The 12703-nt window shown below is 34.2% G+C and overlaps 1 protein-coding gene across 2 annotated transcripts in view; it reads right to left on the reverse strand.

The window, feature by feature from the left end:
* blnk (B cell linker) overlaps nt 1-12703 on the reverse strand; it is an 84459-nt gene that overhangs the window by 32156 nt on the left and 39600 nt on the right. Inside the window, exons 1-3 of one of the 2 annotated variants that reach the window (XM_030156711.1) lie at nt 6088-6230; nt 4690-4755; nt 2933-2979 (exon numbers count right to left, since the gene is read on the reverse strand). In XM_030156711.1, coding sequence (XP_030012571.1) covers nt 2933-2979; nt 4690-4755; nt 6088-6161 — 187 coding nt within the window. In that variant the 5' untranslated portion in view covers nt 6162-6230. Of the gene's footprint in view, nt 1-2932; nt 2980-4689; nt 4756-6087; nt 6231-12703 lie in introns of those variants that run through there. The other variant, XM_030156710.1, reaches the window with a different exon arrangement.

Below are 12703 nucleotides of genomic sequence, written 5' to 3' on the forward strand. Positions count from 1 at the left end.
CTGATATTCAAAGTCTTGCATGGACTTGCCCCTCCTCCCTTGACAGATTTGATCAAATCTCGCTCTGTCAGTGGGAGGGGTCACCAGGACCACAGCTCCAGGAGACTGGGAGGGGCCACGCAGGCGCACTACTGTTGGACAAACCACACTTTCAGTCACTGGAACTGAATATTGGAACAGTTTACCGCTCAACATAAGAGACTCACAGTCATATGCCTCCTTCAAATCACAACTTAAACATTGGATGAAGGAAAACCAAGCCTGTGACCATCAGTAGATCATCCTCACTGTGTTGTTCTGTGTGTTTTATGATGTTTTGCCTTTTTGTCAACTGTCTTTCCTGTCAGCTGCCTAGGGACTACAGATGGAAATGAGCACTGCTGCTACAATCTGGCATATTTACAGCTGCAACTGTTATAGATGTTCATTAATATGCACTGTCCCAAATAAATAAATAAATAAATAAAAAAACATAATTTTGTCACACTTTAGTCCAGTGGTTCTCAAACTTTTTCTGTTGGCCCCCCCTTTGGAGCACGAAAAGTCTCCAAGCCCCCCCTCAACCCCAACAACATTGTACCTGTGGTGCAATTATAACTTTTATTGAAAGAAACATCAATATCGTAAGAATACTTTTTGCTTTTCCTTGAATAATTTGTTGTGCAAATTAAAAATAACTTAGATTTTTGATTGAACATTACAAATGAACTCAACAAGACTGCTCCCTGAGACATTGTTTTTCCAAATAAAAATAGGAAATGTGTAATTATCTTACAACTATGACAATAAGGTAAAAAAAAATTTTTTTTTAGAACAAACACATTTGGTAACAAAGACGAACATTTTAACAATATCAGTGGCTGCAATGAGCCCGTTTACGTTGCACATCTCAGAACATTAAAGTGCAATCTGTACAAACTGTGCAAAAACAGAAACATGTCACATTTTCCTTTTCCAGTCCAGTCCTTGTCCATTGTCCAAACCTAAACTCTTTGTTTAGTCTAGTGACAGATCACCATGGCAGTAGATTTGTTTGTTGTACGTCCCTAAAATGAGTCCAGTGTGCTCCAACGCTAAAACATTAGTTCCACCTGCTACATGTTCTAACCTGAAGAAAAAATAAACACCTAGGAATGATCCCATGCCCCCCCTGGCAAGCCTTTGCGCCCCCCCTGGGGGGGCCCGCCCCACTTTTTGAGAAACATTGCTTTAGCCTAATGTGTTTGCATATTTTTAATCACAGTTGTCAGATCATGTGGAAAACAGTCCCAGAAAGTGTGTGTGTGTGTTCCATGTGTGCGCAATTACACACCTAACCCGTTTGCTCCTCCCTTTGAGAGGTGTTAAATACAGACACAGTTTCTATCAGCAAAATTGCTTTGGGGTTTGATAAATGACTTTGTGTGCTAAATTAATACATTTACATTTTCTCCTCCCAGCACACGTACAACTGTGTGTAAACACCCAATGTTGCATATTCATTGTGTCAAATGTACTGACTGGATGCAGACGCGCTATTTTGCACCTTTGAAAGATGCAACCCTTAGTACACGCTGTTAGTAAATGAGTTTGTACATTTTTTTGCATGTGCAATGAGTTTTTACACGTTTTTATACACGCAAACCTTTAGTAGATTAGATTAGATTCAACTTTATTGTCATTACTCAGTATAAATACAGGGTAACGAAATGCAGTTAGCATCCAATCAGAAGTGCAAATAGCAGAAGTGCAGTATAATACAGTTAAATACCATATGTACAGATAAGCAATATGTACAGATGAGTGCAGTTATATACAGCTAGTGCAGATCCGGCCCTAACTGTACTAAATCAAATCAAATCAAAGTTTATTTATATAGCACTTTACAACAACATAAAGAAGCCCAAAGTGCTTTACACTGTAAGCCCGGAATTTGTATTCACTAAAATGCTTTAATTACAATGCACGTAAATGAATTAAGTTTTATAATGTTACTATAAAATGTTCAGTATATTCTACTAATTTGTAGATGTAGTTGAAAGTACGAAAAAGTTTAAGTTGAATGGAATTAAATCACTCAGTTTTAGTCATGACCACACCTTTTTATCTTCGCATTGCATTGTGGGTATTAGGCATGTTGTTGAAAATGTGTTCTTTTTCTGTGCAGGGGTTCAGCGGGGTTGTGGTGTTAGTGTTAATTTGGATTTAATGTGTGTATGTCAGTGTTTATTGGCCTTTTTGTGTTTGTTTCTGTATTTTTGTAGAGCTGCACCATGAGTCAGAGCCAGAGGATTTCAAATGGGTCAGACCAATAAAATATTATCATAATAACCTATAAATAATGACAACCCCAAATTTACTCTTTGTTTTTTTGGTGTAAAAAAGTAAAATTACATTAAAATGTTTACATTACCCAACTATACTTTTATAAAAAATGTGAATAACCTGAACAAATGGAAATGTCCTAAGAAAAGTAAATGCAAATTTACTAATATTCTGCCTGTTACTAAATGTTTTGTGCGATTGTAATGCACATGTGTAAATGATAAACTGATAAACCGAGGCAGAATATTGTTAAAATTGCACTTGTTTTTCTTAAGACAATTCAGGTTGTTCATGTTATTCAGATTTTTAAGGAAACTTTGTCGATGTAAACCTGATCATAATATAATTTTACTTTTTTCACTGTTATTATTTTACTGGTCAGGCCCACTGGAGATCAAATTGGGCTGAATGTGGAACTGAACTAAAATGAGTTTGACATCATAATAGTACTAATCCTGAGAAAATGAACAAAAATGGGCAGAAGAATCTCTGAATGATGAAGAATCCTTACAGATACAGTTGGAAATGTAAAGTGCAGGTGTTGTGGAAATAGTGTTTCTGGCTGTTTTTCTGACTCTCTTTTTCTTTCCATCGTGTCGTACATAATAATAAAGACACAGTTACTCACCTCTGTAATCCCTTGCAGGTAATTTAGGAACTGGTCTGCCTTTCAATCTGCCATAAAGTAAAATATTCCAAACACGTTAAATATGAAATGAGTAATGACAGTTTATGTTGATGATACATGAGTCATGATTGAACTTAATGACTAATATCACACTAATATTTACTAAACAAGATGAGCATGGAGGAGCTCTGAAGTAGCAGAATATGATGCATGTGTTATTAACTGTTAACTGTGGACGCTCCTTGTGCCTTAATAAGATTCATTTAAGGAAAGGAAAGTGAGAGAGCAGCCATCTGTTGGAGTTATTTTTGTTTTTTCGAGCCAATCTGTTATTCCGACGGTTGTGAAAGAGGAAGTGACATCCTCCGCTGATGCTTTATATGCAACGCACTAGTAATTTTCACAACATGACTTCTCATGTATTGAAACCTATTATCCTCCTCAGACCCAGCTATGGGTTTTCTGTCCACATGTGGACAAGAGTTTCACAACTTTATACAAAACAAAGAAAAGGAAACTGTTCACCACAAAGGACATTCCATAAAAATTTTAAAACTGCATCTGAAAAAACTGTTGCATCGTGATGTTTCCAGTATAGACACTTATTTAATAAAAAAAACAAAAAAAAGCTTGTACTTTGCTGATATTTCCTGGGTCTTAGGAGGTTAAGCAGAGATAATAAAGAGAGAGAGAGAGAGAGAGAGAGAGAGAGACTGACTGACAGAGAGAGAGAGACCGACCGACAGAGATAGATAGATAGATAGATAGATAGATAGATAGATAGATAGATGTACTTTATTCATCCCAAACTGGGAAATTACAGTGTAGCACATTTGACACACATTTAATAACTATATATATATATATATATATATATATATATATATATATATATATATATGTGTGTGTGTGTGTGTGTATGTATGTGTTTGTGTGTGTATATATATTTATAATATTGATAATGATACTTTTTATTTGTATTGCACTCTTAACCTCCTGAGACCCAGGAAATGTCAGCAAAGGACATTCCATAAAAATTTTTTAAAAACTGCATCTGAAAAAACTGTTGCATCATGATGTTTCCAATATAGGCACTTATTTAATAAAAAAAAAAAAAAAAAAAAAAAGCCGATACTTCGATGACATTTCCTGGGTCTCAGGAGGTTAAGAGTGCTATAAAATAAAAAGTATCATTATCAATATTATAAAAAATAAAATAAAATAAAATTAAAACATATATATATATAGTTATTAAATGTGTGTCAAATGTGCTACAGTGTAATTTCCCAGTTTGGGATGAATAAAGTACACCTATCTGTCTGTCTGTCTGTTATCTCTGCTTAACCTCCTGAGACCCAGGAAATATCAGCAAAGTACAAGCTTTTTTTTTTTTTTTTTTTTTTTTTTTTATTAAATCAGTGCTTATATTGGAAACATCATGATGCACCAGTTTTTTCAGATGCAGTTTTTTAAATTTTTATGGAATGTCTTTTGTGGTAGACAGTTTCCTTTTCTTTTTTTTTTTGCATAAAGCTGTGAAACTCTTGTCCACAAACATGGACAGAAAACCCGTAGCTGGGTCTGAGGAGGTTATAGACACTCAAAGATACTTTACATAAGTTAAAACCTATAGAAGACGAATGTACAGCCTTCACAGGAATATGAAACATAGAATATAGAAATAAAAAAGCATTATGAAATGATCATACGAAGGCTTCAAAAAGTAAAGTAAAGGTGTGAAAGTTTAAGATACTGACCTTCTTAGTTTGTTCAATAAGCTGCCGTCATTCTTCTTAATGTCCTGGACGATTTTCTGAAGCTGCCTGGAAAAGAAAACATTTATTTTTTGTCATTTGGAGACACTTTGTCAGACAAAACAAAATGAGTTTTATGTTTATATGATAAAAGAAAAAGATTCCAGGTAAAGTTTAACCAGGAAAACATGAATATTCAGTGAAGACAACTGTAGAACGGTGAGAAAATAACTGTGAATTCAGCATCAGTATTTCGGCTAAGGCATCTATTTAATGACTGTTGCCCATAAAGTTGGAATAATTTAGTTTTCAGACACATTCCACTCTTAATTCCTATTTATACACATTAGTAATAACATTTGTCCACACTGCAAAAAAGGGGTGTCTAAAAACAAGATAAAAACAATAAATCTGAGGAAAAAGGTACTCGAAACTTTTTATTTTCTGTTTTGACATGGTGTTTGTGCTCCATACCGTGTATTTAGTGATGAGCAAAACAAAATAAAATGAAAAATGAAATGAAAATAAGTGAAATATCTGTCCATGCAACAAGAAAATGAAAAATTAAATGAAAACAAGTGAAATATCTGTCCATAGAGCTAGAAAATGAAAAGTGAAATATCTGTCCATGCAGCAAGCTCATTTCACTTGACAAGATTTCTTGACTTAAGATTCTAGAAATAAGCGTGTCTACAGATGTATGAACACTTCAAATAAGAAATTAACTCTTAAAACAAGATAAATTATTTAACACTTCTAAATCTAAGTATTTTTTTTTCTTGGTGAGAATCAAATAATGTACAGTGCAGGTGTAATGTCCCAGTTACACTTTATTTAACTTTATGAGCTAAAGTATGTTAAAGCCAATGTGGACACTGTTATGAGTATGTGTTGAGCATAAGAGCAGTTGTTTCATCAGAATCAGAATCCTGTTTATTACCATGTAAGTTAACAGGGTTCATATTACTAGAAATTTGTTTCATTGGTTTGGTGCCTACGTAGAACATGTAGTATGTAAGAAGCATGCATTAAAAGATAAAATAAAACAATAAAATGAAATAAAGTAAAATAAAATAAAATAAATAAATAAATTAAATAAAACAAACCAAAATAAAATAAAATAGAATAAAATAAAATTAAAACAAAATAAAAATAAAACAAAAGAATAAAATAAAACAAAACAAAATAAAATAAAATAGAATAACACAAATAAACAAGTAAGATACAGTTTCAAAATATACAGTCTATAATATAGAATGTGGACCAAACCAATGGGCTTCAGTGAGAGTACAATGGTTTTTGTTGACACTATGACACAAATTATTACAGAAACAAAAACCCTAGCCACAACTCAACCTGTTTTACGAATAAGTACCAGTAAAACAACACTGAACATCTTACCGGATTTTGGCTGTAGCAGGAGCAGTAAGTTTATTCAAAGTATCCATATTCATTTTTAAAGCCAGAGTTTGCATTTTTAGTCGTTATTCTTCATCAGCGGCAAACGAACGATGTGTTTTTGGTAAAAGAACTCACATCTCTGTCACAGAGAGGGAGGAATTCCTTCTAAGTAACCTCAGTGCAAAAAAATCACTTCTCTTTTCCACTCCCCGTCGAACATGCGCACACACACACACACACACACACACACACACACACACACACACACACACACACACACACACACACACACACACACACACTCAGATTTCAGTGATCACACTTTCTGCAAACCTGTTGCATCACATCTCTGTTGATTCTTTTTAGTTCCCCTCCACTGAGCTTTGGTGCAAGAAGCAGCAGGTTTCAAAAGATGTCTGACCGTTCTGTACGTCACACACACACACACACACACACACACACACACACACACACACACACACACACACACACACACACACACACACACTGTCATTTAGATGAATGAGAAAACTGTGCAGCAGGGTTGTAGAAAAATCAGGACTGAATTGATAATTAACCCTAAATTCCAATTCAACTCTTGAATTTGAACTGAGATTGCAAACAGGACGCGGAATTGCAATTCAAATTCAACTTACAGGAAGTAGAATTGAAATTCAAAGAAATTCAAAGAAATTCATGATCAGTCTCTGTATTAAGATCTGAATATATGTGAAGTATGTTCAACAGGAAAAAACTAAAGTTTCAGGGTAAAAACTACTTCTTTAAACCAAAGTGGTTGGATTTAGTGAGACCTTCCTTTGCACTTAACATGTCTTTAACTGTTTTCACAATGTCCCAACTTTTTTTGGGAATGGGAATGTATAAACAAATGAGCAAAACGCAAAACTTCACAGTGTGTTATTTGTACTTAAATTTAAAGGGCTCATATTTTACTAAACCCACTTTCATTAGTCTTTGGTTCATTTATTTGTGTATGTGGACCCTAATGGTTCATAAAGAAGAATTTGAACCCTCCAGGTGCTGCAAAACTATCTTTATATTCATTTTGGCAAAAATTGCCAAAAATAGAATAGAATAGAATAGAATAGAATAGTCTTTATTGTCATTGTAACATGAAACATGTACAATGAAATTAAAAAGTGTCCACCAGTCAGTGCATAATAAAAACAACTACAACAACACAGACACAAACATCACAATAGTAAATAAATAATTATAAAAAAATAAAAACAGACAAACACTCACAGCCATTCATTCAATCATTCAATCATTGCACGATCTCCATTACAGTATATATGTGTTATGTTACAGATTGCTTTTTATGGCATTGAGGGTGGTTATTGCTGTTGGGTAAAAACTGTTTTTGAGTCTGTTTGTTCGTGATCTAACTGTCCTGTATCGTCTGCCTGATGGCAGCAATTGGAATATGGAATGGAAATGAACTACAATATGTGTGAGGGGGCGGGGTTTATTGTGCCTGGCACCACTTGTTCACATCTTATTTGTTTGGAAAGTTTGTACGTTTTAACAATATTCTGCCTTTTACTAAATGTTTTGTGTATTTGTAGATCCATAGTGATCTATGAATTGTAACACACACGTGTAAATGATAAACTAAGGCAGAATGTTGTTAAAACTGCACTTATTTTGCTTAATAAACCGCAGTTTCTTCATGGTTGTTCATTTTATTCACATTTTTTAAAGGACATTTTGTGGACGTTAACATTTTCATAATGTAATTTAATCTGGCGTTGACATTATTTATATATTATTGTGTTTATATTTTACTGTAGATCACATTGGGCTGAATGTGGAACCTGAAACTTAAAGGGGTCATATTTATCTAAACCCACTTTTATTAGTCTTTAGTTCATTTATTTGTGTATTTGGACCCTAATAGTTCATAAAGTTTGAATTTGAACCCTCCAGGTGCTGCAAAGACATCTTTATATTCATTTTGGCAAAAACTGAGTGGATTTCTACGACCTGTTCTAATTCCTGCTTAATCTGTTACATCTATAACTAGTTACGTCACGACATTTGTACATATAAGGTCAAGACTTCCGACGAACATTTCTCTGAGTACGACATAATTGTTTATCAGCAGCAGTGGTTGTAGTAAAAACTGAAAATATTTTCAAACTTTGAGCCGATTACCTAAAATGTTCACGGTCAACAACCTGGAGGGGGCGGGGCCTGAAGTGGCTGATGTGCATTTAAAGGGCCAGCGCTAAAACCACCTTTCTGGTGTCATTACTCAGAAATAGGGTTGAAGATGGACCTGTGGAGTTGAATTAATGAAGAATTCCAACCCAAGCAGAGCATTTACAGTTTATGTAGACCACAGGGAAACGTTTGAAAATGCAAAATTCCATTTAAAAAAGCAAAATATTACTCCTTTAATGATCCCATCTGAAATGTCCCACCATTTACATCTATTTTTGTCGATTTAAAAGTGCAATTTTGTGCAAATTTTATGCATTTTGGCAAAAATCAAGTGGATTTCTACAACCTGTTTCAATTCCTTCTTAATTTGTTAGGTTTTACAAATAGTTACGTCACGACATTTGCACAAATCTGGTCCAGACTTCCGACGAACATTTCTCAGAGTACGACATAATTGTTTGTCAGCAGCAGCAGTTGTAGTAAAAACTGAAAATATGTCCAAACTTCAAGCTGACAGCCTAAAATGTCTTGTTGTTGGTTGAATGGGACAGTGACGCACAGCCAATAACCTGTAGGGGGCGGGGCCTGAAGTGGCTGATGTGCATTTAAAGGGCCAGTGCTCAAAACCACCTTTCCGGTGTCATTACTCAGAAATAGGGTTGCAGATGGACCTGTGGAGTTGAATTAATGAAGAATTCAGACCCAAGCAGAGCATTTACAGTTTATGTAGACCACAGGGAAATGTTTGAAAATACATAATTCCATTTAAAAAAGCAAAATATTACTCCTTTAATGATCCCATGTGAAATGTCCCACCATTTACATCTATTTTTGTCGATTTAAAAGTGCAACTTTGTGCATATTTTATGCGTTTTGGCAAAAATCGAGTGGATTTCTACAACCCATTTTAATTCCTTCTTAATTTGTTAGGTTTTATAAATAGTTACGTCATGACATTTGCACATATAAGGTTCAGACTTCTGACGAACATTTCTCCGAGTACGACATAATTCTTTATCAGCAGCAGCGGTTGTAGTAAAAACTGAAAATATGTCCAAACTTCAAGCCGATTACCTAAAATGTTCACGGTCAACAACCTGAAGGGGGCGGGGCCTAAAGTGGCTCATGTGCATTTAAAGGGCCAGTGCTCAAAACCACCTTTCCGGTGTCATTACTCAGAAATAGGGTTGCAGATGGACCTGTGGAGTTGAATTAATGAAGAATTCAGACCCAAGCAGAGCATTTACAGTTTATGTAGACCACAGGGAAATGTTTGAAAATGCATAATTCCATTTAAAAAAGAAAAATTTCACTCCTTTAATAAAATAACCTCTGAATTTTCTGTGCGTTTCCATGAGCATCTAAATTAAGCATAGAAAATTAAATATAGGAAAATATGATTTAAAAAAGCCAAATGTCGCTCCATTAATTAATTTTCTGATTCGTCTTCATCACATACAGTATGCAGTCTACATCCTTTTCACTCTTGCACAAATGTTTGTATAGATTTTTACTTTCTTAACACTCTATCCTCTGCAGTGCGCCGTACTAACTATAGACGCTGCTATTAATATCACCGCTGGAAACTCAATGAATTATTTAAAGAAACACGTCGTCCTGGGTGTAAGGTGGGCACTCACTGTTTTTAGCCTGGAGACAGGTCTACATGTAAGGCTGTGCATGGTGTGTTGTGGAAAGTACCATGATGCAACTCTTCACAGGCATCCTAAATATAGGATGGTGAAAAAAATATGAATGCGCAGCCTTTCCTCTTAGAATCAGCAGTAGGATGATCCACTACTGTGTGGCCGCAGAGGGGATTTTTGCTAAAAAAAAAAAAAAAAAAGTCTGCTCTACCTCTGATCAGTCACCCAGAGCAGATGTGGAGAATCAGGAAGCCGTCTGCTGACTTTTCGCATGTTAAAGAGACGGCGGTTTTAAGGAAACAACTACAGTGAGAAATAACCTTTAACATTCTTTCTAGAGCTGTGAGCAGGAAATTAAAGTCAAACCACTGGAGACTCTTATAAGGATGTAAACTCCTTTCATTTAAAAAAAAAAAAAAAAAGTACTTTCTAGTTCAGCTCCGGAGCTACATGTGTTATGTCAGAGATGTAATCCAGACACTTCACTCTGACCTAAAAACGTCAGCCTGCTAGTGGCGCTAGAGGGAAAGTCAGGGGATCACCGAAGTCATTAAAAATGCATCATCTGAGAACCAGGAAGATTTGTGCAAAAACCTGTTACCAAATCCATCACGTTGCACCTGCTGATGCACAAGAGGAAATGTCAGGGGGAGTCATTTTAATTCACCGTGTCCTCATGGGAAGTTCAACATCAGAAGCAAATCTAATATTAAATTGTCTATTAGTCTATTAGTTGTTACAAATATGTGGAAATTCAAGTCATTAAACATATCAGGAATGATCTGAGGAATATAAAAATACAAAAAAAAAAACCCAACTCCGACAAAATGCAGCTGAAATTAAAAACTCCAGTGAGATTCTTTTTTTTTTTTTTTGAGAACTTTACAGATAATGAAATATGTAAAACGGAATTACAACCCAACACAAGCTCTTGCATATAAGTTGAAATAATACGATTATTTTAGCTCAGGTTAGTGCACACATTAAAATCTGGTTTATTATCACTTTAAAAAGACACTTATTATCACTTTTTAACCTGGGATTTTAATTTCACTGATGTATTCTTCATATTAATTCATGAAAAAAAAAAAAAAAAAAAGTAACATTGCAGATTTAATGGTTTTCAGAAGTGCTGTGTGACTCCAGGAGGGTGGTTGGTGAGTTTTATTTGGAGAACTAACTTGCCCTATTTGTGAAAGAAAGTTGGCAACAGATACCGCACTGATACTCAGACGTCTTCATGTTCTGGAAAATTCTACAAAGCATGGCATCCTTTTGTAAAACACACAGAAACTTATAGAATGAGCCCTTTATCATGACTTTAACACCAAATCACCATTAATCACCTGGAAAACTGTAGGTATTGTATATATTTTATTTCTTTTATTTCTTGTTTGTATATAATTATTTATTTAGTGTTATTTTATCTATTTATTTTTGCTTTTGCCACTTTTTTACATCTAGAATTTGTGTGAACATGGCAATTGCTATTTTGTTTTGATCATCTTTATTTATTAATGTATTTGCTCAGATATTTGTTCCTTGTACACAAAAAAATTTGAAGTTTTTATTCAATTCAAAACAAATGAATGAATGAATGAATGAATGCTATGTGCTCCCTGTTCATATACCTAATGTCTTTTGTTTTATGTTTTTATAGATAGATAGATAGATAGATAGATAGATAGATAGATAGATAGATAGATAGATAGATAGATAGCACTGGTCAACAACAAATTTATTGTTGAACTTTTTTGAGCTGATTTAGGATCATTTTGGTGTGCTGAATCCAAAAATCACATTAATTTTGCTCAATCAGGTCAACTTTCTGAACTATGCTACATATTGGCTTTTTAACATTTTTGCTTACATTTATGGGCATTTTCACGTCATATGACACAAAATTCTTTCATATTTCTTGCAATATACGAGTTCTGAAGATTTTACTTTTGCCAATTTATGATTAATGTTTGTTTTAATATTACAGGTGAATGAAATGGCTTCGACTAGAAGATCTTGCAAAAATAAGCCTGACGTATTCTGCTACATCTGCGGTGAATACACCATTGTACCTAACAGGAATCAAGTGATCAAATGATTTTTTTTTCTCTTAACTTTTCTCTCTCTCAGCTGATAAAGTCACAAAAATGTAATCAATTTTGTGGAAAAAAAAAACAAAAAAAAAAACAGATGTCATTTTTGGATTTAGCGGTGCAAAATGGTCCTAATTCAGTTGAAAAAACCTAGACAACTTGCAAAAAACATGTTTTTGTAACCCAGTGTAGGTAGGTAGGTAGGTAGGTAGATAGATAGATAGATAGCTAGATAGATAGCTAGATAGATAGCTAGATAGATAGATAGATAGATAGATAGATAGATAGATAGATAGATAGATAGATAGATAGATAGATAGATAGATAGATAGATAGATAGATAGATAGATAGATAGATGATCTTCATGTTCATCTCAGTGTTTTCCTTAGGTTTGAACACTGGAAAAAATCAAAATCTTACCAAGTGTATTTTTCTTACTTCTAGTCTAAATATCTCATCACACTTAAAATAAGACATAATCACCTAAAGAGTAACTTTTCAGTGAGATATAAAGAACTTAATTTTAGATAATATATCTGGAAAATCTTATTTCAAGTAATGTTTCCAAGATAATTTTCATTTGTTCCATTGGCAGATTTTTTTTTGTTTAACCCTTTCATGCATACTGGTCACTCCAGTGGACAGTTATTCTACAGCTGCTCTCTTGTATATTCATGGATTTTGTTGTT

The sequence above is a fragment of the Sphaeramia orbicularis genome, chromosome 15, assembly GCF_902148855.1.
Source record: "Sphaeramia orbicularis chromosome 15, fSphaOr1.1, whole genome shotgun sequence".
Lineage (NCBI taxonomy): Eukaryota > Metazoa > Chordata > Actinopteri > Kurtiformes > Apogonidae > Sphaeramia > Sphaeramia orbicularis.